A 22,551-nucleotide genomic window follows, 5' to 3' on the forward strand; every position below is an offset into this window, starting at 1 on the left:
GACCAGTAACCTGTTTTTAAAAAAGAAGAAATCTGAAATCCCAGTTATTTACTGAAAGAGTGAATGCAGAAGATTCCACAGTTTAAAACAAGAGAATTTTTACTATACAAGAGTCAAACAAAGCAAACGCCAATACTATCTTGGGCAACCCTCTACACTCTAAAACCGAGAATCAACAAAAGTTAAACATGAATGAACAGGCAGCTTGCAGCTGATTATAAATTACATATTACACAACTAAGTCAGGTATTAAGAATTGGCTTGGCAGTTCATACAGTATATATGTCATCAATCTCAGCCACAAAGTCCTTTAGAATCCAGTCTTGCTCACAAAGAATTTCAGATCCTGTCCTAAAATTTAACTTAATCCTCAGCCAACAACAGTGCACAACCAACACAGGCACAGTCTTCACCAAAAATAACATGTCTGCAGAACCTCCTCAACTCTGCTTACAATGGCCTGGATGGCATTAATGCACCAAAGTTATCTTCAAGTAAGAAAAATAACTGCAGCAACAATATCTTTGTTTATTCTCAGCTTTTAGATCTAGCCTCTGTCTTCTTCAGCCTGCCTATACTTCACCACTGGACTCATCATCTACTGAGCTCTGATGGTTCTGTCTCCTTTTATATTATTTCATCCAGAAGTTTTGGTTTCCAATCTCAGTTTCGGTCTTAGTTCACTTAGAAACTGGAAGGGTCAGTTTCCTTTCTCAGTTTCCCTTTTCAATTAGGATTTGTCTAAAAAAATACAAACTTTGAAACTATGGATTCCATCATATTTTAAACAATCAGCTTTGCTTGCTCAACACAATGATTGTAACCATAGTTACCCTTATATTAAAATAGAATCATCATGAAATAGAATGTGAAAAAGGTAACAGTTGTAATTCTGAAACAAGCAGAAAATATTAACATAACTGAAATTAAATAAGAACTTAAGATGCAAAGACTCAAGAAAAATGCAGTATCAATTATTGTACCTTTCATTGTCTAGACACCTGTACTGTGTACTTGTGCACATGGGGATACAGTGAGTGATGCTGCCAGGCTGCTTCATGAAGTTATCTGGGCATTCACATGTGTAGCCTTGACCACCTTCTGCTATCAGGCACAGATGGGAGCAGCCACCATTATTTGTATCACAGGGATTGTTTGCTGGAAAGAGGAGAGGTATAAAAGCAACAGTTAGCACCGGAATTTATTTCAACACATGTACAAGGAAGCAGGGGATAAACTTTAGATAGAACTGCAGTGTAAGGCTGCATAATGAATCCAGAGTAAACGTGAATAGCTTCCATGCTCCAAGTCTTGAGCATATTCCAAATGCAGTTTTTTTTTAAATTAAGAAAATGTTCAGATTACCTAGTGATAACACTTCAGAAGGTACTGTATTGGTTGTAAACATTTTGATATGTCCGTTGAGATGTCTGTCATGAAAAGCTCTATCTAAATGCAAATTTTATTTTTTATTGTTTGGATTCATCTATTTCTTATGTTTGCTGTGGATTCTCACTGTGCTTGATCATGCAACAAGAAGAGGAGAATGGGCTAAAACATGTGACTCGTGATTGGGGGTAATATATTAGCATGGATTGAGCATTGGTTAATGGACAGAAAACAGAGGGTGAAATCCTGTGGCCTTCCCCCGGCAAGTTTGATGACAGGGGACATTTAATCAGGTGGGAGGGTGGCAGGTGGTGACCAATTAAGTCCATGGAGGTGTGAAGGAGTAAATGTCAATTAATATGGAATTAATACAGGAATATTAGATTAAAAGTTACTTTGGGTAATCTCACAGTAAAACATATTTTAATAGGGGTCAAAGCTAGCTTGCAAAAACAGCAAGATTAACTCCCTTCGCAATGATGTGAAGTTGCTGATAAGAATTACACAGTCAAAATGCAACAAATTGGGGATTCTTGCTATGAGATTAGCATGTAAGCTATAATACTGGCTCCGATAAGTAAAACCACAAAACAGATAAAAGAAAATGCTTGGCCCCGAGTTTTATTATCTTGCTGGACACAGTACCTTGATTAGGCAACAGTGACCCACATGACTGTCACATAAAATCCAGTTTTCAGGAAAAGATTCAAGTAACATTTCCTAGAAATTGAAAGGGCACCTCATTGTAACAGGTGGTCCTTTCACCAAATATAGGATACTACTTAGGATGGTCTATTATTGATCAAATGTACATCTTCTATGTAACCATTAATTATACAACCCCAAAATTCATCATAAATATCTTAACCCAAACTCGAACCTTCAGATTCATTAGATTCTCGTAGGTTGACTTCAGACTTGTTCTGAACCTAGCAAATCTCGCATACTCGGTGATCAAGATTACTTTTATGTTTGAAGGATATCCACTCTTAGCGATCTTAGATCTTTAACAAGCAAAAGTTTTAATTTTTGGATTCTCTTAATGAAATAAGAGCTTCAGAATTTGTTTATCTTTGCGATTTATACACTTTGTATAACCACCAGATTGCATCCTTTATTATTATAATAAACTTGTGTGTATACTTAATACTCAAATTGTCTCACCTAGTCTTCTGTATCAAACATTTAGTGAACCCAACTCCTATTCTCTTGTTGATGGGGGTATATTTACTGAGGAGTTTTACCTGAGCCTTTATAATGTTCGGGAAAATTACAATCTAGCTAAAATATAATTGAAATTTAGACTATTGGGCAGAATAAAACTCTTGACTGGTTTTCTTCCTTTGGGTGGGGGGCAAGTTGCATTCAGTGGGCCCAATTACACATCCTTGAGATTAGGTCCCTCTGGCTGAAGTTGAGGGGAATTAATTGAGGGGTATGCCTAATCTCAATAGCTCCACGGCATTAGGATTGTTAAACATCACAGGGGGAAGGCCTATGGATGGCTGACTGTCCCAATCCCAAATGAGGCTTTTAAGTGGACAATTAATGTCCACTTAAGAGCCTCATCCCATTAGCCCAGCGGCAAGCAGGGGGGTTGGCATGCATGCAGCTTGGCATGCATAACAAGCAGATCCAGGGCCTGAATTTTTAGCTCAGTGGGCGGACAAGATCGGCAGGCCCAGAATCAGCCGGGAAATGGGCTGCTGACTGCAATTGGCCCCTGACTGCAATTTCACGCTGGCTGGCCAATTAACAGCCAGCCAGTGCGGGTATGGGCGAGCGCTAAGAGAAAGCTCCTTGAAGGCAGAAAGCTGCCTCAGGCAGCTGCAGACCCGAAAATGTTCCAACAAAGTTTTATATGCAGGAAGAAAATGTCCAAGCATCACAATCAGGCGCCTGAAAATATAATTGATAAAAATGCTGCCCACAGATTTTTATTTTTATTTTATTTCATAACGGAAACCTCATCCCACACTTGGATGAAGTTTCATGAAAAATGCAAAGGCCACCTGGCCGATTTGCCCATCCGCCAACTGTAAGGTTGGATGGGTGATGAAAAATAGCAGGCAATTGCATCATTAATGGGCTTAGTTGCCCTCTTAATTGTTGGTGGGCGCACTCCCGACTTTAGCGCGCACCCGCCAAGCGAAATATCGCCCAATGATGTCGGGACGTTCGCCCAACATCATCTCGCGCAATCTCACGCCCGATTGGGTCGGGCGTGTGCCTGCCTGATCAATGTAAAATTCAGCCCCAGCTGTGTTTGCTTGCCAGCTCATGGGTGCATCCCTTGTTCAAGGGCTCTATATGTCTAATTGAGGGAGCAGGCATCAGGAAGGTGGGGGGCATGGGATGGGCACGGAGAGCCACCTCCCTGCCTTTGCTGCCAACTTCCCTACACCCTCTCCCACCCGTGACCCCACCCCCACACTACGAATCCCCTCCCACCATCACTCACCTATTGTCTGGACCCTGGGCCTCGGGCAGTTGTCATCCCAGCGCCAGCCACCATCTCCCCAGTAGGCAAGACTTACACCCCCCCCACCCCCGGGTCCTGATCCTAGGGAAAGCCCTACTGCTGGCCTGTCAAGAGCCTGATTGGCACGTACTACCAGCAGGTCGTCCCGGAAACAGGAGGTGCAGAGTCTCGCCAGTTCTCTAGCCAGCGGCCAAGGCCCCCACCACCAGCACAAAATTTCACCCAAAGGGGAATAAACGGGTCATTTTCACGTTGGCAGGCTGTAATTAGTGGGGTAGCGCAAGGTCGCTGCTTGGGCCTCAGGTATTTACAATCTATATCAATGACTTAGACATTGGGAATCGATTGTAATATATCCAAGTATGTTGATGATGCATAGGTAGGAATGTAGGCTATGAGGAGGAAGTTGCAAAAGGATTTAGAAAATAAGAGGGCAAGAATGTGGCAGATAAAATATACGTGGACTAATGTGAAGTTACACTTCATTAAGGGATTGAAGTATGAGTAAAATAGTCTTACTGCAACTCTATAGAGACTTGGTGAGACCACACTTAGAGTGTACAATCTTGGTCTCCCTACCTAAGAGGACATACTTGGTTTAGAGGGAGTGCAATAGAGGTTAATTCCTGGGATGAGGAGGCTGTCCTATGTGGAAAGATTGAGTAGACTAATCCTACTTCCCAGAGCTTAGACGAGCGAGACGTGATTCCAATGAAATATATATAGTCCTTCAGGGGTTTGATATATAGATGCTGAGAGATGCTGGTGGGGAAGTCTGAAACAAGGGGGCAGAGTCTCAGAATAGCAATACCCCAATAATTACAATTTGCTAATGTGAAAATGACCTGTTTGTTCCTCTATGGGTGGAGTTTTTTGAACAGCATTTTGGGCTGAGACAAGAAGAAATTTCTTAAATTATTGTGAACCTTTGAAAATCTCTATTGTCTAAATCCTTTTGCAATTCCTTTGTGTCCTCCTCATAGCCTACATTCCTATCTAACTTTGCATCATCAGCAAACTTGGATATATTATAGTCAATTCCCTTGTGCATACATTAGAACATGCGAAATATGCGAAATAGGAACAGAAATAGACAATTCGGCCCTTCGAGCCTGCTCCACCATTCAATAACATCATGGCTGATCTGTTTGTATTATTAATTCCACATTCCCATCTACTCCTGATATCCTTTGATCCTCTTGCCCAACAAGTATCTATCTACCTCCATCTTAAAGATATTCAATGACCCCTAATTTTAAAACACTGCCCCATAGTTTTGGACTCACCCACAAGAGAAAACATCATTTCTGTACCCACCTTGTCAATACCATTCAGGATTTTATATACTTCAATCAAATCACTCTTCTAGACTCCAGTGGAAACAAGCCCAGTCTGTCTAACCTTTCCTCACAAGGCAATCCACTCATTCCAGATATCAGTCTAATAAATTTCCTCTGAACCGCCTCTAATGTATTAACATCCTTCGTTAAATAAGGAGACCAAAACTCCACACAGTATTCGAGATGCGGTCTCAACAATGCCCTGTACAATTGAAGCAAAACATCCTTACTTATATGTTCAATTCCTCTCATAATGAAGGATAGCATTCCACTAGCCTTCTTAATTACTTGCTGTACCTGCATCCTAACTTTTTGTGACTCAAACACAAGAACACCTAGATCCCTTTGCACTTTGGAATTCTGCAGTTGTTCTCCATTTAAGCTATACTCTTCTTTTTCATTCTTCTTGCCAAAGCAAACAACTTCATATTTTCCCACATTGTACTCCATCTGTCAGATTTTTGCCCACTCACTCAACCTGCTGTCTGCAATCTCCTTATGTCCTCTTCAACTTACTTTCCTATCTATCTTTGTGTCATCTGCAAATTTAGTTACCATGCCTTTGCTGCCCTCACCTAAGTCCTTGATCTAAATTGTAAAAAGTTGAGGCCCCAGCAGAGACCCCTGTGGGACTCTGCTCATTACACCCTGCCATTCAGAAAATGACCCATTTATGCATACTCCCTGTTTTCTCCCAGCAAGCCAATCTTCTATCCATGCTAATATGTTACCCCCTCCATCATGAGCTTTTATTTTCCACAATAACTTTTGATGCGTCACCTTATTGAATGTCTTCTGGAAATCCAAGTACAGTACATCTACAGACTCCCCTTTATCCACAGCGCAAGTTACTCCTTCAAAGAACTCCAATAAATTGGTTAAATATGATTTCCCTTTCACAATTTGTTAAACATTTCCCTTTCACTTGTCTAAGCATTGATATAGATTGAGGCACAAGTATCGAACTTGCGGTATCTCATTAATTAGAATCTACCAACATAAAAATGACCTGTTTATTCCTCTTTGGGTGGAATCTTTTGGTCAGCATTTTGGACTGAGAGGAGAAGAAATTTCTTAAAGGATTGCGAACCTTTGGAAATCTCTACTACAAAGATCCGTGAATGTTCAGAGGTCAACAGATTTTTGGATACTAAGGGAATCAAGGGGTATAGGGATATTGAAGGAAGGTGCAGCTGAGGTAGAAGATCAGCCATGATATTCAATGATGAACCAGGCTGGGGAGCTGAATGACCTACACCTGTATGTTCTTTTGACTGAGCAGTTTTTACAAAGAAATAATGCAATTTTACAGAGGAAGAAGCACTTCAATTTGTATCTCTAAGGATCATCAGATATATAATTGAATTGAAATTGGCATTTATATTAATAAACCAACAACATTTGCAGTGCCTGCCAGTATAGGTCACAAACAGTGAAGCAAAAATTTCAGCCAAGCCATTTCATTCACCTGGGGTGGGTGGGGAAACAGATCCTTTTTTCAGGTATCTCTTTTCACTGCAGTTCATCATTTTATTATGAGCTATGTAAGTTCGGTTCAGCCAAGGAAGATGTGTTCAAAGCGTGGCCAAACTGATTGAGTGTCAATTTGTAAATCATTCCAACATACACCAGTGGCAGGCAGCCAGAGCGGGAGAGATTCCTGGTCAGCCATGTGATTGAAAGCCTCTAATATTCATACTTCTGGGCTACAACATACATGTAAAAGTGCATGTTGCCAGAGCAACTTGGACTCCTTGGGGAGGTTTGTTGGCTTAATTAGCTGGACGGCTAGTGTAGATCAGATTAGTGCCAACAGCGAGGGGTTCTATCCCCATTCCGGCTGGGGTGGATTCTGGACCTACCTCCTTACCCAACCCATGGTGGAAGTCTCAATACTATGGTTCGGATCTGCCTTTGGGCAGAAAGCTAAAGAAGTAGTTCAGTTTAGGATAGTTTCCTACTTCACATACACAGCCCTAGCATGTGTGGGTGAAATAGAAAATATTGGGAACAGCATCACCACAAGAAGCAATATAAATCTTATTAACACGCTTCCTGAGTACCTAAATAGTCATTTGGTAGTACAGAACTTCAGTACTGTTGAAAAGAGACATGTCAAAGCTATTCATCTTGTATACACATTGCATCTGTTTCAGCTAAACAAAATAAGTGAAAGCCATTCATTGACTCATTCCTCAGGACAAGTTTTTTATTCATTCAGGGAATGTGGGCTTCGCTGGCTAAGCCAGTATTTATTGTCCATCCCTAGTTGCCCTTGAGAAAGTGTCAGTGAGCTGCCTTCTTGAGCCGCTGTAGTCCATATGGTGTAGGTACACCCACGGTGCTATTTAGAAGGGAGTTCCAGGATTTTGACCCAGCGACAGTGAAGGAACAGTGATATATTTCCAAGTCAGGATGGTGAGTGACTTGGAGGGGAACTTCCAGGTTGTCGTGTTCTCACCTATCTGCTGCCCTTATCCTTTTAGATGATAGCAGTCGTGGGTTTGGAAGGTGCATCTAAGGAACCTTGGTGAATTCCTGCATTGCATCTTGTGGGAGGAATACACTGCTGCTACTGTGCGTCGGTGGTGGAGGGAGTGAATGTTTGTGGTTGTAGTGCCAATCAAGCAGGCTGCTTTTTCCTGGATGGTGTCAAGCTGTCAGTTAACTGCCAGTCACCATTAATTGGTGCATTCTTCATGGCAATGCCTCTACCAGAGTCCACTTGCCAACCAATCAGCATACTCTTCTCATACAGTATAAATTGTTGTTGTCCTCTTATATTGGTAATATTGCAAAGTGTCCTGATGAGTGCAAAACGAAAAGCTTCGACACATCTCTTTTTTCAACAATACTCAATTACCTACATGTTCCAGTAGATAAGTAAATTCTAAAGGATATTAAGAAATTAATGTACAACATATAAATCATTCCAAAATTTGACCTGCAATATAACAGATAACATATGCAATATGAAATTTTACATTTTATGACAGTTTCACAGATTACGCTCTTACCAACTGGCTGTCTGTATGGATGGTATACGTGGATGTCAAAGGGCCTGTGGGTGGTATTCACCAACAACACCCTGCCTTCCCCAGTGTATTTATTTGCTTTCTCCACTGATTTTGTGTTCCAATCAGTCCAATATATTGTATCCTCAAATAGGCTAATGGCAAATGGGTGGCCTAGGGGTCCATCAAATACTGTATGCCGATGGTTCCCATCCAGGTTGGAAAATCTACAAAAGACAATGGCTATTTGTGCTTCCACCAGAAGGTCGCAACAACAAATACAAAATGCATCTGAGCACTGGACTTCCAGAGTTCCAGTTCAAATTCAGTCTTGATCATCATTCAAACTCCTCTCAGTGAGAATTTTGAAGGTTTTTTTAACCTAATTAGTCATCACAATTGGTTTATTAAATTAAATGATTGGCAAATGTGGAAAAGCATGTGGCTTAGAATGCCTTAATCTTTCAGGAGAAACTGACAACTGTGGGGCTTTACTGAAGGGAAATTGTAACTAAATCAAAATAAAGGCATTGCAACAAAAGTACATTCCATGGTCAATATTTCAACATAGGTTCAAATTTTCCTGGGAACTGGTGTCTTTTTATTTCCCATTTGTGCATCTAATCAAACACAGGATATCATTGAGAGTTAACTGGATAAAGGGGGAGCTTTTGGGTAAAGAAGAGTTGGTAATGTAGAGCTGGGAGAGTCAGGCATCAATGAAGAGATAGCTTCTAGCTAAAACCATAGACCACCAGCTGCTTGAATTTAAGAGCTGTATTATATGTCAGAGCTTTTTATAATCAGCTCCATGGACAAATTGCTTTCATTTGTGTACTTTAGTCTCATTTTATATTGTGTTTTTGGCAAGAATACATCTTTGAAGCATTGTAGAATTCAAAGATAAATCACAATATGAATGACAGAAGGACTATATTGTCTATTGTCTTTGCCACTATGCACAGTGTGTGTATTCGGATTAGGAAGACAGGAAAATATGAAGTAAATTATCAATGGTAAGATTGGAGTGAAAACCAGGTTAAATTAGTGTGTCATCCTTCATGCTTTTGCAGGAATAGCCAGGCTGCTGTTTTTGATTATAAAATGCACTCTATCGCATCTATTGTATTGCTCAGTAAAGGGCAAGCAAGGACACAAGCGACTATGCCAGAGTGAGGCGGAGACTGAGTGAGTAGCAAATTAGGCTCACGTGGGAATTTGGTGCATGGGGAAAAGAGGTGTGGTGTACTTAGGAATTATTCTAAGTTGGCAACAGGGGCAGCTGAGCAGAAACAGACCTGGGTATAAACCTCACCTTTGGAGCTGAGATTGAAAAAAAACCAAACAGTGACATCATAAGAAAACCGTAAGTTCATTGGTTGGTAAGAAACTGATGTTAGGGCATGGCTTTAAATAGCTCTAAATTAGAAAAGCATATTATTTTTAAAGATGTAGCTGCTTGGATTTGAGTAAGATATACTAGGAATAAGGGGAAATCAGGGCCAGTAACATAAAGTAATAGAAGTAAACCAAAGTAAAATAAAGCTAACGTAAGGGAAGTAAAGTTAAGACATGGCAGGGCAGCTCAGTCATGTGGAATGTGTGTCCTGTAATATGTGGGAAATCGTGGACACTACTGGTGACCTAGATGACTACATGTGCTGGAAGTGCTGCCAGCTGCAGAAACTTGAGTTTCGGGTTTCAGAGATCAAGCGGCAGCTGGAATCACTGTGGTGCATCCGCGAGGCTGAGAGCTACATGGATAGCACATTCAGAGAGGTGGTCACACTGCAGTTTAGGAGCATGCAGGCAGAAAGGGAATGGGTGACTGCCAGGCAGTCCAAGAGAACCAGGCAGATAGTGCAGGAGACCTCTGGAGTCTTTCTCGCTAATTGGTTTTCTGTTTTGGATATCAAAGGCATTGGTTCCTTAGAGGAGCGCAGACAGAACCTGGTTTGTGGCACCATGAGTAGCTTGGCTATACAGGAGGGGAGGAAGAAGAAAGGAAGTGCAATAGTAATAGTGGATTTGTTAGTTAGGGGAACAGACAGGACTTTCTGTAGCCGTTGACATGACTCCAGGATGGTATGTTGCCTCCCTGATGACAGGGTCAAGGATGTCATTGAGCAGCTGCAGGACATTCTTCTAGGGGAGGTTGTGGTCCCCATTGGTACCAATAACTTAGGTAGGAAAACAGAATTTAGGGATTTAGGTCAAAAATTAGCAAGCAGTATCTCAAAAGCAGTAATCTCTGGATTACTCCGAGTGCCATGTGCAAGTGAATACAGAAGTAGGCAGAGGAATGCATGGCTGGAAAGATGGTGCACAAGGGAGGGCTTTAGATTCCTGGGACACTGGGACTGGCTCTGTGGAAGATGGCACCTGTAGAAGCCTGACGGGTTGCACCTGAACAGAGCCGTGACTGAGTTCCTTGCTAGTTTTGCTAGTGCTGTTGGGTGTGGGTTTTAAACTAACTTGGCAGGGCTATAGGAACCAGGAGAGAATATTAGAAAGTAATATCAAGGTGCACAAAATACTGGGAGCGGCAGATAGCACTAAAGTAGAGAATAGTAAGTTAATAGGCAGAGTCAGAGAAAGTAATGAAATCTAAATCAGGGTTATACTGCATGTATGTGAATGCATGGAGTATAATAAATATGATTGGTGAGTTACAGGTGCAGATTGCCATGCAGAATTATGATGTTGTGGCGATAACAGTCTTGGTTCAAGGAAGGGCAGGACTGGGTGTTAAATATTCCTGGGTACAACGTGTTCAGGAAAGATAGGGCAATAAGAAAAGGAGGGGGGTGGCAGAATTTGTTAAGGAGAGTATTGCAGTGCTGGAGAAAGAGGATGTCCCAGAGGGTTCAAGGACGGAATCAATTTGGCTAGAGCTAAGGAACAAAAAGGGTGCAATTACATTGCTCGATGTAGTCTATAGGCCACCAACTAGTGGGAAGGATGTAAAGGAACAAATCTGCAGGAAAATTACAGAGAGGTGCAAACATTATAGAGTAGTTATAATGGGGGACTTTAATTATCTGAATACAGACTGGGATAGTGGTAGTGTGAAGGGCAGAAAGGAGCAAGAGTTCCTGGAGTGTGTTCAGGAGAATTTTCTACAGTAGTGTGTGTCCAGTCTGCTAGGCACTGCTAGACCTGGTTCTTGGAAATGAGGTGGGCCAAGTAGATCAAGGGCAGAATTTTACGTCCCGTGGGCTGGCGCGCACCTGGCCCAATCAGGCGTAAAATCACGAGATGACGTTGGGCGAGTGCCCCAACGACATTGCAATCTCGTGTGATATTTCACTCAGTGGGCGCTCACAAAAGTTGGATGTGTGCCTGCCAACAATTAGAGGGCAATTAAACCATTAACGGCGCAATTGTCTCTGATTTTTTGTGGCCTGTCCAACCAAACGGTTGGCGGACGGGCGAATCGGCCAGGCGACCTTTACATTTTTCATCAAACCTCATCCAAGGGTGGGATGAAATCTCCATATTGAAATAAAATAAAAAATATCAGTGGACAGCATTTTTATGAAGTATATTTACAGGGATTTGATTGTGATGCATGGATACTTTTTTGCAGCTTTTGAAACCTTGACTTAATCATTTGAAGGTCTGCAGCTCCCTGGGGCAGCTGTCTGCCTTCAGGGAGCTCTCTCTCAGCGCTCGCTTGCGCCCACAGTGACATCATCGCTTCACCCTCTCCCTGCCCCCAGCACAGCATTGCTGAGCTTTTCAGCATACGTTTCACGGCTGGCTGGCCGCTAATTGGCCAGCCAGCATGAAATCGCGGTCAGGGGCCGAGCGCAGTTGACGGTCTGTTTCCCAGCCGATCCCAGGCCCGCCGAGCGCGCATGCGCCTGCCAAGGGTAAAATGCAGGCCCAAGTGTCAGCGAGGGGACATTTAGGAGACAGTGATCATCATATCGTAAAGTTTAGGATGATGGTAGAAAAGGACAATGGGCAATCCAGGGTAAGAATAATTAACTGTGGGAGAGCTGACTTCAATGGGGCGAGAAAGGAGCTGGGCCAGGTAGACTGGAACCAAAGCAAAAACAAAAATACCTGGAAAAACTCAGCAGGTCTGACAGCATCTGCGGAGAGGAACACAGTTAACTTTTCGAGACCGTATGACTCTTCAACAGAACTAAGGAAAAATAGAAAAGAGGTGAAATATTAGCTGGTTTAAGGGGGGAGTGGGGACAGGTAGAGCTGGATAGAGGGCCAGTGATAGGTGGAGATTGCCAAAAGATGTCATAGACAAAAGGACAAAGAGGTGTTGACGGTGGTGATATTAGCTAAGAAATGTGCTAATGGTGACATTAAGGGTAGAAAGCAGGACGAGCAAGGTACAGATAGCCCTAGTAGGGGTGGGGTGGGGGGAAGGGATCGAAATAGGCTAAAAGATAGAGATAAAACAATGGATGGAAATACATTTAAAAATAATGGAAATAGGTGGGATAAGAAAAATAAATATAAATTATTGGAAAAGGGGGGATCGGAAAGGCGGTGGGGATGGAGGAGAGAGTTCATGATCTAAAGTTGTTGAACTCAATATTCAGTCCAGAAGGCTGTAAAGTGCCTAGTCAGAAGATGAGGTGCTGTTCCTCCAGTTTGCATTGAGCTTCAGTGGAACATTGCAGCAGGCCAAGGATGGACATGTGGGCATGAGAGCAGGGTGGTGTGATGAAATGGCAAGTGACAGGGAGGCCTGGGTCATGCTTGTGGACAGACTGAAGGTGTTTGGTCTCTCCAATGTAGAGGAAACCGCATTGGGAGCAGTGAATGCAGTAGACTAAATTAAGGGAAGTGCAAATGAAATGCTGCTTCACTTGAAAGGAGTGATTGGGCCCTTGGACGGTGAGGAGGGGGGAAGTAAAGGGGCAGGTGTTGCACCTTCTGCATTTGCATGGGAAGGTGCCATGGGAGGGGTTTGAGGTGTAGGGGGTGATGGAGGAGTAGACCAGGGTGTCCCGGAGGGAACGATCCCTGCGGAATGCCACCGGGGGGTGAAGGGAAGATGTGTTTGGTGGTGGCATCATGCTGGAGTTGGCGGAAATCGTGGAGGATGATCCTTTGAATGCGGAGGCTGGTGGGGTGATAAGTGAGGACAAGAGGGACCCTATCATGTTTCTGGGAGGGAGAGGAATGTGTGAGGGCGGATGCGCGGGAGATGGGCAAGACACGGTTGAGGGCCCTGTCAACCACCGTGGGTGGAAAACCTTGGTTAAGGAAGAATGAAGACATATCAAAGGAACTATTTTTGAAAATGGCATCATCAGGACAGATGCGACGGAGGCGAAGGAACTGAGAGAATGGGATGGAGTCCTTACAGAAAGCGGGGTGTGAGGAGCTGTAGTCAAGGTAGCTGTGGGAGTTGGTAGGCTTGTAATGAATATTGGTGGACAGTCTATCACCAGAAATTGAGACAGAGAGGTCAAGGAAGGGAAGGGAAGTGTCAGAGATGAACCATGTGAAAATGATGGAGGGGTGGAAATTGGAAGCAAAATTAATAAACCAAAGGTTGGGCAGGAAAAACTGTAGCTGAACAACGGGCTACTTTCACAGAAAAAATGGTTTGGGCACAGTCAAGGTATATTCCCTCAAAAGGGAAAGCTATGGCAAACAAATCCATAGCTCCTTGGATGAAAAAGGAGATAGAAATTAAGTTAAAGAAGAAAAAGTGTGCTTATGACGGGTGTCAGGTAGAAAATACAATTGAGAACCAAGCTAAATGCAGAAGGTTCAGAGGAGAGGTGAAGAAGCATATAAGAGAAGCAAAGGGGGATTATGATAAAAGACTGGCAGCCAACATAAAGGGGATTCCCAAAGTCTTCTATAGGCATGTAAATAGTAAATAGTGGTAAAAGGAGGAGTAGGGCCAATTAGCCAATTACACTGGTCACGGTGACAGATGAGGAAACTGTGTCACTAGAAGGGTTCAAAATTGATAAAGAGGAGGTATAGAATAAGCTGTCGGTACTTAAAGTTGACAAGGCACCAGGACCAGTTTACAAAATGGTTCCAGGGATGAGAAACTTCAGTTATGAAGATAGATTGGATAAGTTGGGGCTGTTCTCCTTGGAGAGAAGAAGGCGAAGAGATTTGATAGAGGTGTTCAAAATCATGAGGGGGCTGGATAGAGTAGGTAGGGAAGAACTGTTCCTGCCCGTAAAAAGATCAAGAATGAGAGGGCACAGATTTAAAGTCATTTGCAAAAGAAGCAAGTGCAATGTTTTCACACACCGAGTGGCTTGGGTCTGGAATGCACTGCCTGGAAGTGTGGTGGAGGCAGTTTCAGTCGAGGCATTCAAGAGGGCATTAGATGATTATTTAAATAGAAACAATGTGCAAGGTTATGGGGAAAAGGCAGGAGAATGGCACTGAGTCATAATGCTCATTTAGAAAGCTGGTGCAGTCATGATGCACCGAATGGCCTCCTTCTGCACTGTAACAATTCTGTGATTGTGTATCATACTAACACTTTATGCAAAACTTGAATTAGACAAAATGGTTTGCATTTCATTATTCAAAAGTTCAGAAGTGCTTACTCAATATAATTCAGGTGAGCATCAGTCCAATAGAGTTTATCATTTGTGTAGTCAAGGGTCAATCCATTGGGCCATTCCAATTTTGTGGTAATAATGGCTGATTTGTTTTTACCATCCATGCCAATGCGGCCAATGTATGCTTGAGAACCCCAATCAGTCCAGAAAACGTATCTGCAAAAAGTTTTAAAAACTGAAATATTTAAATTATATTAATTCTCTAAATCAATCTCTATCTTGTCAACTTGCTTTGTGAGGCATCTCAGGAATTTCAATCAACTCAAAAAATTGTTGAAGAACATTTTTTTGTTACCATTAAAAGTTCTTGCTTATCAGAGAATCTGATTGGGAAATTTTTGATTTATGAGAGTATAAGGCTCCACTCTCAATTCGTGAAGGCTATGTCACTACAAGGCTCATAAATTCACAGCAGAAAGATGAGCAAGATATGATTCAGATAACTTTGACTGGTCATGTTCACCACTTCCACCCATATCAACAATGCAGCATTTAATCAGTTTACCATGTTGGCTTTTTATTTGTTAACTAAAGATTAGGATGAAAGGCCCACTATCAAAAGAGAAATGTTTTCTTCAACATTGCAATAACATTTTAAAAAGTTAACTTTCTTTCTTATGCCCGGAGCTTTTCCTCTTGTTTTTCCCGTACAATGTTCCCAATATCAGCATAACCAATGCAAGAAATTGCAGAATTTTAAGCGCAAATTGCATTCAGCTGGCCTTGACTTTCCATGATCTTTTGTGCTAGTTTTAAAACCATCACACTAGAAGCTGGCCCAGCCCACAAACTGACTATGCCCCCAGGATGCGACATTTTCAGACCTTCATAGAGGCTCCAAAAATAGGCTGGATCTTTTGGGCCGAATTTTGTTGGTGTGGTGGCGGGGGCCCTGATGACAAACCGGAAAGCCAGGAGCAACCCTGCCTCGGTGGCTTGGACAGCCCTGGCCACATTTTATGCCCACCTTGCAGCTAATGGGCTGCTATCAGGGCTCCTGTCCCTTTACGGGAAGAAAGAGCTGCTGGCCAATCAAAAGGCTGGCAGCTCTTCACTCCCAGCAGAGGCATGGGGAATATTGACCACTACTGGGAGTGCGCCCAGCTAGGAGATACAGCAATGGACACCACCCCTTGGAACAAGGTGAGTTTGGTTGGGGATCGCCGGGGCCAGTCAGGCAGGCCTGGCGAGTGTTTGCGGGGGGGCGGCAGGCGGGGGGAGGAGGGTGATGGCGGTTGGTGAGAGAAGGGAGTGGTGTTGCCATGGGGACAGCCTTTGCTGCCAGGGTTCCCTCCACGGGTTGCAGAGTGCCCGATTAGGAGGGCCCCCATCCAGCCCACAGGGGAACACCAGGATTCACCAGTTGGCCTCCCCACACAACGGGAGGCCCACCCACTATGGGTAAAATGCCAGCGGTGGCAGGATGAAGCATTTAATTGACCACTTATGTGGCATTGGCCTCTGGGCGGTAGGGCTATCCTCTGCTTTCCCTGCCACTTGCAGAATGCCATGATGCTGTGAAGATGACGGGCACTCTACCCACCCAATCCCACTCTCCCAACCCCAGGTGATAAAATCCTGTCCTATGGGTGCAAGGGCACTAATAGGCACATTTTGAAAGCTTTTGAATGATTGTTTTTGGAAAACATTTCTAAGGAACTGACTTTGTAAATCTTAACTAGGAAATAGTTTACTATATGTTTTAAAAATCATTTCCAATAATTTAGATGAGTTTGCTCAAAGATAGTAGCTTGGCACGGTGATTTAAAATGCTTTTTTGTGATGTACACATTTTTAGTTATATTAATCAAACTTTACCAAGTTACCACTATAATATATCAAAATATAGTTTTAAAGCAATGTTTTTTTTTAACTGTTTTAAAATGCTGCCTGTTTAGGCTGGTTACGGGCAGATTTTACATTTGTCACTATGCAAGTCAATTTGAGCAGAATCCAGGGGGCATTTCTCACAAAAGGTGCAATTTTGGGTGCACATTGCACTGAAATTACCGATTGTGTGAAAGTGGAAATTCTACCCCTTGGTATTTCTTTTTTCTAAAATAAGGATAAATAATTTAGGGTTCTCTTACCCATATTTAGGATAAACAGCAATACCTCGCGGCCTCTCAAAACAATAGGTATTGCCTGTATCCATACAGTGGTCAGCCAGCATTTTACGGAATCTCCCATCAAGTTCAGCAACATTAAGGCAATCTTTAAAATAATCAACCCAGTACAGTTTCCTGAAAAATATAACATAGGACTCAGCTGACTCACACAAAGTGCAGGTATTCAATGTTTTCAATAGTAATCCATGTACAGTAAGTTAGGATAAATACTTAAAACGGAAACATTTGCAGGGTTTTTGGGAAAAAGCAGGAGAGTGTTACTAATTGACAGCTCATTCAGAGGGCTGGTACAGCCAAAATAGGCTGAAAGCCTTCTCTGCTGCATGATTCTATGCTAGCGCATTAGTAGGTAATGCTGGGAAGAGACGGACCATACGCAACAGCAGGTCATTATCTAGAATATACAATGAACACATTTTTGAAAATTGAAATGCAAGTGAGTTGTCATGGTTCAACTTAACCTGCTTTGGGTCATGCCCATTTATCATTAACATGGACTATTCTCACTACTCCCACCAAAAATTCAATACAACTGCTAACAAGATTTCAACTCGCTCCAAGGCAAGGGCAAGCATCTATAAGCACAAATAGGAATAGAAATATAAGTGCAAACTACTGTGGCTGCTGGAAACCTGAAACAAAAAACACAAACTGCTGGAAATACCAGGTCTGGCAGCATCTGTGGGGGGAAAAATCAGACTTAATAAAGAGATGCTGCCAAGTATTTCTAGCATTTTCTGGGGAAGAATTTTACATTCGGCATGCGGGCAGGCGCCCGATACACCGGAACGTAAACTGACGGGCAATGACCTCGGGCGTGAATATTCCATTTGGCAGGCGTGTGCCAGAGTCGGCTGTGCACCCGCCGATAATTGATACGCCTAATTAAGGCCATTAACCAGGTAATTAACCTGAATTTTACGCTGCCCATCCAACCTTACGGTTGGTGGGCAGGCAAAAAGGCCAAGCGGCCTTTACATTTTTAGGAAACCTCATCCACGAGCGGAATGAGGTTTCCTGAAGCTGTTACAAATAAAATTAAAAGTTTCATTTGAACTTAAAAACATGTCCCATCTCATGTGAGGGGACATGTTTCATTGAATTTTTCTGCTCTTCATTCATTTTTTCATTAAACGCTTCACTCTCCCTGAGGCAGCTCCGTGCCTCAGGGAGATTGAAGCGCTCTTTCACACGCATGAGCAAACTGCGCGCTAGGCCCGGCTCTCCCTCCTCCCCCCGCCCACACAGGCAGTGCTCAGCGCTGCCACTCGCGATCCATGTAGGGCGGGTCTTAATTGGCCCACCCGTGTGAAATTGTGGTGCAGAGCCGATCGCGGGCAGCAGTTGGCAGTTGGCTCCACGGCTGCCCCCACCCGCTCCTGCCGAGCCTGCCCGACCAATGGAATATCCTGGCCCTGGTTTTGTTTAAGAAATAAAATATTCAACTCTTATAAAATAGGGGAGGAGAGGACCAAGTCAAATCTGTTTGTTCACTCGTTCCACTGCTTGCATACACCCACTGATACATACAAGCAGGTAATGCTTTAAATAATGTTTCAAGTGGTTATCATTGGCATCCATCCATCTCAGGAGACGATGTACTGTGCCCAGGATATATGTCACTGCTGTTTTGAACATTGTCTGTTGTGGGCATAGAGGCCAATTCATGAGTGGCAGTCCCTTCCTGTGGCAGCTGACAAAGAAGAATAGCATTGGTCCAAGGTCGACTGATGTTTTCTCCTTCTGGCTTTTCTGCCATCTGGCCATTTTTGTCCGCTTTTTCCATACCCTTCTTGGCATTGCAACAGTTATACATTCCTTTCTGGCGCAAAAACACAACAGGAAAAGTGGCCTAACCATGGCTAACAAAAGAAATTAAGGATAGTATTAAATCCAAAGAGGAGCCATATAAAGCTGCTAGAAAAAGTAGCAAGCCTGAGGATTGACAGCAGTTTAGAATTCAGCAAAGGAGGACCAAGAGATTGATTAAGAGGGGAAAAATAGAGTATGAGAGTAAACTTGCAAGGAACACGAAAGAGGACTGTAAAATTTTCTATAAGTGTGGAAGAAGAAAAAGACTGGTGAAGACAAATGTAGGTCCCTTACAGTCCAGAATGGGAGAATTTATAACAGAGAACAAGGAAATGACAGAGCGATTAAACAACTACTTCAGTTCTGGCTTCACGGAGGAAGACACAAATAGCTTCCCAGAAATAATAGGGAATCGAGGGTCTAGTGAGAAGGAGGAATTGAAGGAAATTAGTAGTACTAAAAACCAGTGTTCGAGAAATTAATGGGACTGAAAGCCGATAAATCCCCAGGGCCTGATAATTTACCTCCCAGGGTACTAAAGGAGGTAACCATGGAAATAGTGGATGCGTTGGTTATCATCTTCCAAAATTCTCTAGATTCTGGAACAGTCCCGGCAGATTGAAAGGTGGCAAATGTAACCCCACTATTTAAAAAAGGAGGGAGGAGAAAAACAGGGAACTAATTACAGAATGATCCGCCTAACATCAGTGGTAGGGAAAATGCTAGTCTATTATAAAAAATGTGATAACAGGACACTTCAAAATTATTAATGAGATTAGACAAAGTCAACATGGATTTATAAAAGGGAAGTCATGTTTGACAAACCTACTGGAGTTTTTTTGAGGACGTAACTAGCAGAATAGATAAGGGAGAACCAGTGGATGTGGTGTATTTGGATTTCCAGAAGGCTTTTGCTAAAATCCCGCATAAGAGGTTAATGTGCAATATTAAAGCTTATGGGATTGTGGGTAATATTGGCATGGGTTGAGAATTGGTTAGCAGACAAGAGAATACGAATAAACTGGTCTTTTTTGGGATGGCAGCTGGTGACAGGTGGGGTACCGCAGGGGTCAGTGCTTGGGCTCCAGCTATTCACAATATATATCAATGATTTGGATGATAGAACCTAATGTAATTTTGCTGATGACACAAAATTAGATGGGAATGTGAGTGGTGAGGAGGATGTTAAGAGGCTTCAAGGCAATTTAGACAAGTTGAGAGAGTGGGAAAATATATGGCAGATGCAGTATGTCGTGGATAAGTGTGAAGCTTCCACTTTGGTAGGAAAAACAGAATGGCAGAGTATTATTTAAATGATGATAGATTGGGAAATGTTGATGTACAAAGAGGCCTGGGTGTCCTTGTACACAAATCACTGAAAGCAAGCAAGCAGGTGCAGCAAGCAGTTCATAAGGCAAATGGTGTGATGGCCTTCATTGTAAGAGGACTTGAGTACAGGGCCTTGGTAAGACCACACACTGGAGTATTGTGCACAGTTTTGGTCTCCTTACCTAAGAAAGGATATACTTAGCATAGCGAAGGTTCACCAAATTGACTCCTGGGATGGCAGTATTGTCATATGAGGAGAGGTTGGGCTGACTAGGCTTGTATTCACTGGAGTTTGGGAGAATGAGAGGGGATCTCTCATTCGTATAAACGTATAAAATTCTGACGGGGTGGGACAGACTGTATGCAGGGCTGATGTTTCCTCGGGTTGGGGGTGTCTAGAACAAGGGGTCGCAATCTTAGGATATTGGGTAGGCTATTTAGGGCCGAGATGAGAAGAAACTCCTTCACTCAGATGATGGTGAGCCAATGGAATTCTCTACCACAGAAAGCTGGGGAGGCCAAGTCACTGAACATTTTTAAGAAGGAAATAGATACATTTCTAGACTTGAAAGGCATCTAGGGGTATAGGAGAGAGCGGGGATATGGCGTTCAGATAGAGGATCAGCCATGATTGTATCGATGGTGTGGCAGGCTCGAAGGGCCAAATGACCTACCCTTGCTTCTATGTTTCTATGTTTGGAATTTTAGGGTAAATTCGGTGATCCTATGCTCCAATTGGAAAGCTGCATTCAAAAGAAAGAAAGGCAAGAAAACTGATATGGTGGCACCCTATCTGCAATTTGTGCTCCCTACAACCATCATTCACTTATGGGAATGCAGAATCTGTTGAATTTACCTTTTTTGTTTCTAGCTATTTATTTCACCAAGATCTGAATAAGTTTCATGTAAACCAACAATGTACATACCACATTGGTGGCCTCAACCCACTCTTGATCAAAACAAATTAGAAGCCTGCAGCATACAACACTTGAGACTCACTACTAAAGGTAAATGCTATCTTTAGGTCACCTTCAAATATTTAGATTTTCTTTACTTTATTTACTCTGGGTTGAATTCTATTGCATCTTTCTCCTTCATAAGGATTTCAGCACTTTCCCCAAGGATATTTAAAAATTTGAAAATATAAATATGTTCCTATAGAAGTATCACAAAGGTTGCACCTATACAGTAACCCATTGCAGATTAAGCTGAAGCTACATCCGATAACATGAAACAACTTTCACAGCCTTTGTTGTCCACAGCCACTGGCTACACTCACCATATAATTTAAATGAGATTTTGGTCTGATAATGTAATTTTAAACTGAATAGTGCCTATTATATTCATTTGAGATGGGACACAAAGTGTCATTGCTAACCTTTACTTACTCCAAACATTGGACTAATAAAAAATGCTTTAATTCCTAAAAGTCTGGGTTAAATTAAAATTGGTTATTGCAAAGTCTGATTTTAGTGCATAGAAGTTTGAAAATAGTAAAAACCATAAGACCTCCAAGCAGTGTCAACTGATAGGTTATCTTACCTTCCAACCCAGTCAACAGCCAGGCCTTCTGCACCAAACAGATCATGGTTAATAACAGTCTCCTTTTTGGTTCCATTCAGGAACATTCGCTCAATAATTCTTCGGCCTAAGTCAAACCAGTACAACCTTTGCTCAACTCTGTCGAAGTCCAATGCCACCACATTGATGAGTCCTTGTTGCACAAGAGTGTAAAATTCCCCATCAACAGAGAGATTACGTATATAGTAGCGATTACTGAAGAGGAGATAAGGAGCAATATTGCTGTTTTGGCGACAACTTTTCCCATCAGGTTCCCGAAGATGTCCTGGGGCACATTTGCAAATATAGGAACCCTCTGTGTTTTCACAAATCTGGCTGCAAACACTCGGTGTTACATTGCATTCATCAAGGTCTTCACAAGTCTGTCCATCTTCCATGAGGAGGTAGCCAGGGTTACAAGTGCAGAAGAAACTGGTCAATGTATTGGTGCAGGTGTGTGTACAGTGATTCAGTGCAGGATCACTACATTCGTCAACGCCTGTAAAAACATGATAATTAAAGGCAAAATGAACAATGTGACAAGTCAAAGCCCAAATACCTTCCTATAGAATGGTTTACTGCATTTACAAGCTGTCCTTATGAAACAGAGGGGTAAATGAAATTCAAAGATAAAAGTAATTTTTGATTTGTAAAATTGCCAGATAAAGGTATTAAGATAAAGATACAGTACTACAACTTATTCCAAAATTAAAATCACTTCAATGAGGGGCCTGCCACTCTAAAACAAATGTAATATTTGAAACGTGCAATAAAGTGAATTATCCTTAAATAGTACGAAATTAAATGTTCATATAAAAGTAGCTTATACAAAAGCCCTGATTTTTTTTCCATTTTCTTTGAACACTTTTGTTTATTAATTAAAAATAAAAAGGAGATGAGGGGAAAATGTTGTTTGACTGGGCA

General features: G+C 42.3%; 1 protein-coding gene across 2 annotated transcripts in view; it reads right to left on the minus strand.

Moving 5' to 3' along the window:
- The window catches only part of lrp2a (low density lipoprotein receptor-related protein 2a), a 361,142-nt gene that overhangs the window by 78,952 nt on the left and 259,639 nt on the right, over positions 1 to 22,551 (minus strand). For both annotated transcript variants that reach the window (XM_078552334.1, XM_078552333.1), the window contains exons 50-54: positions 21,610 to 22,126; positions 16,888 to 17,040; positions 14,783 to 14,953; positions 8,229 to 8,452; positions 984 to 1,158 (exon numbers count right to left, since the gene is read on the minus strand). In XM_078552334.1, the coding sequence (XP_078408460.1) occupies positions 984 to 1,158; positions 8,229 to 8,452; positions 14,783 to 14,953; positions 16,888 to 17,040; positions 21,610 to 22,126 (1,240 nt within the window). The remainder of the gene's footprint in view (positions 1 to 983; positions 1,159 to 8,228; positions 8,453 to 14,782; positions 14,954 to 16,887; positions 17,041 to 21,609; positions 22,127 to 22,551) is intronic.

The sequence above is a fragment of the Cetorhinus maximus genome, chromosome 11 (assembly GCF_964194155.1).
Source record: "Cetorhinus maximus chromosome 11, sCetMax3.hap1.1, whole genome shotgun sequence".
NCBI lineage: Eukaryota > Metazoa > Chordata > Chondrichthyes > Lamniformes > Cetorhinidae > Cetorhinus > Cetorhinus maximus.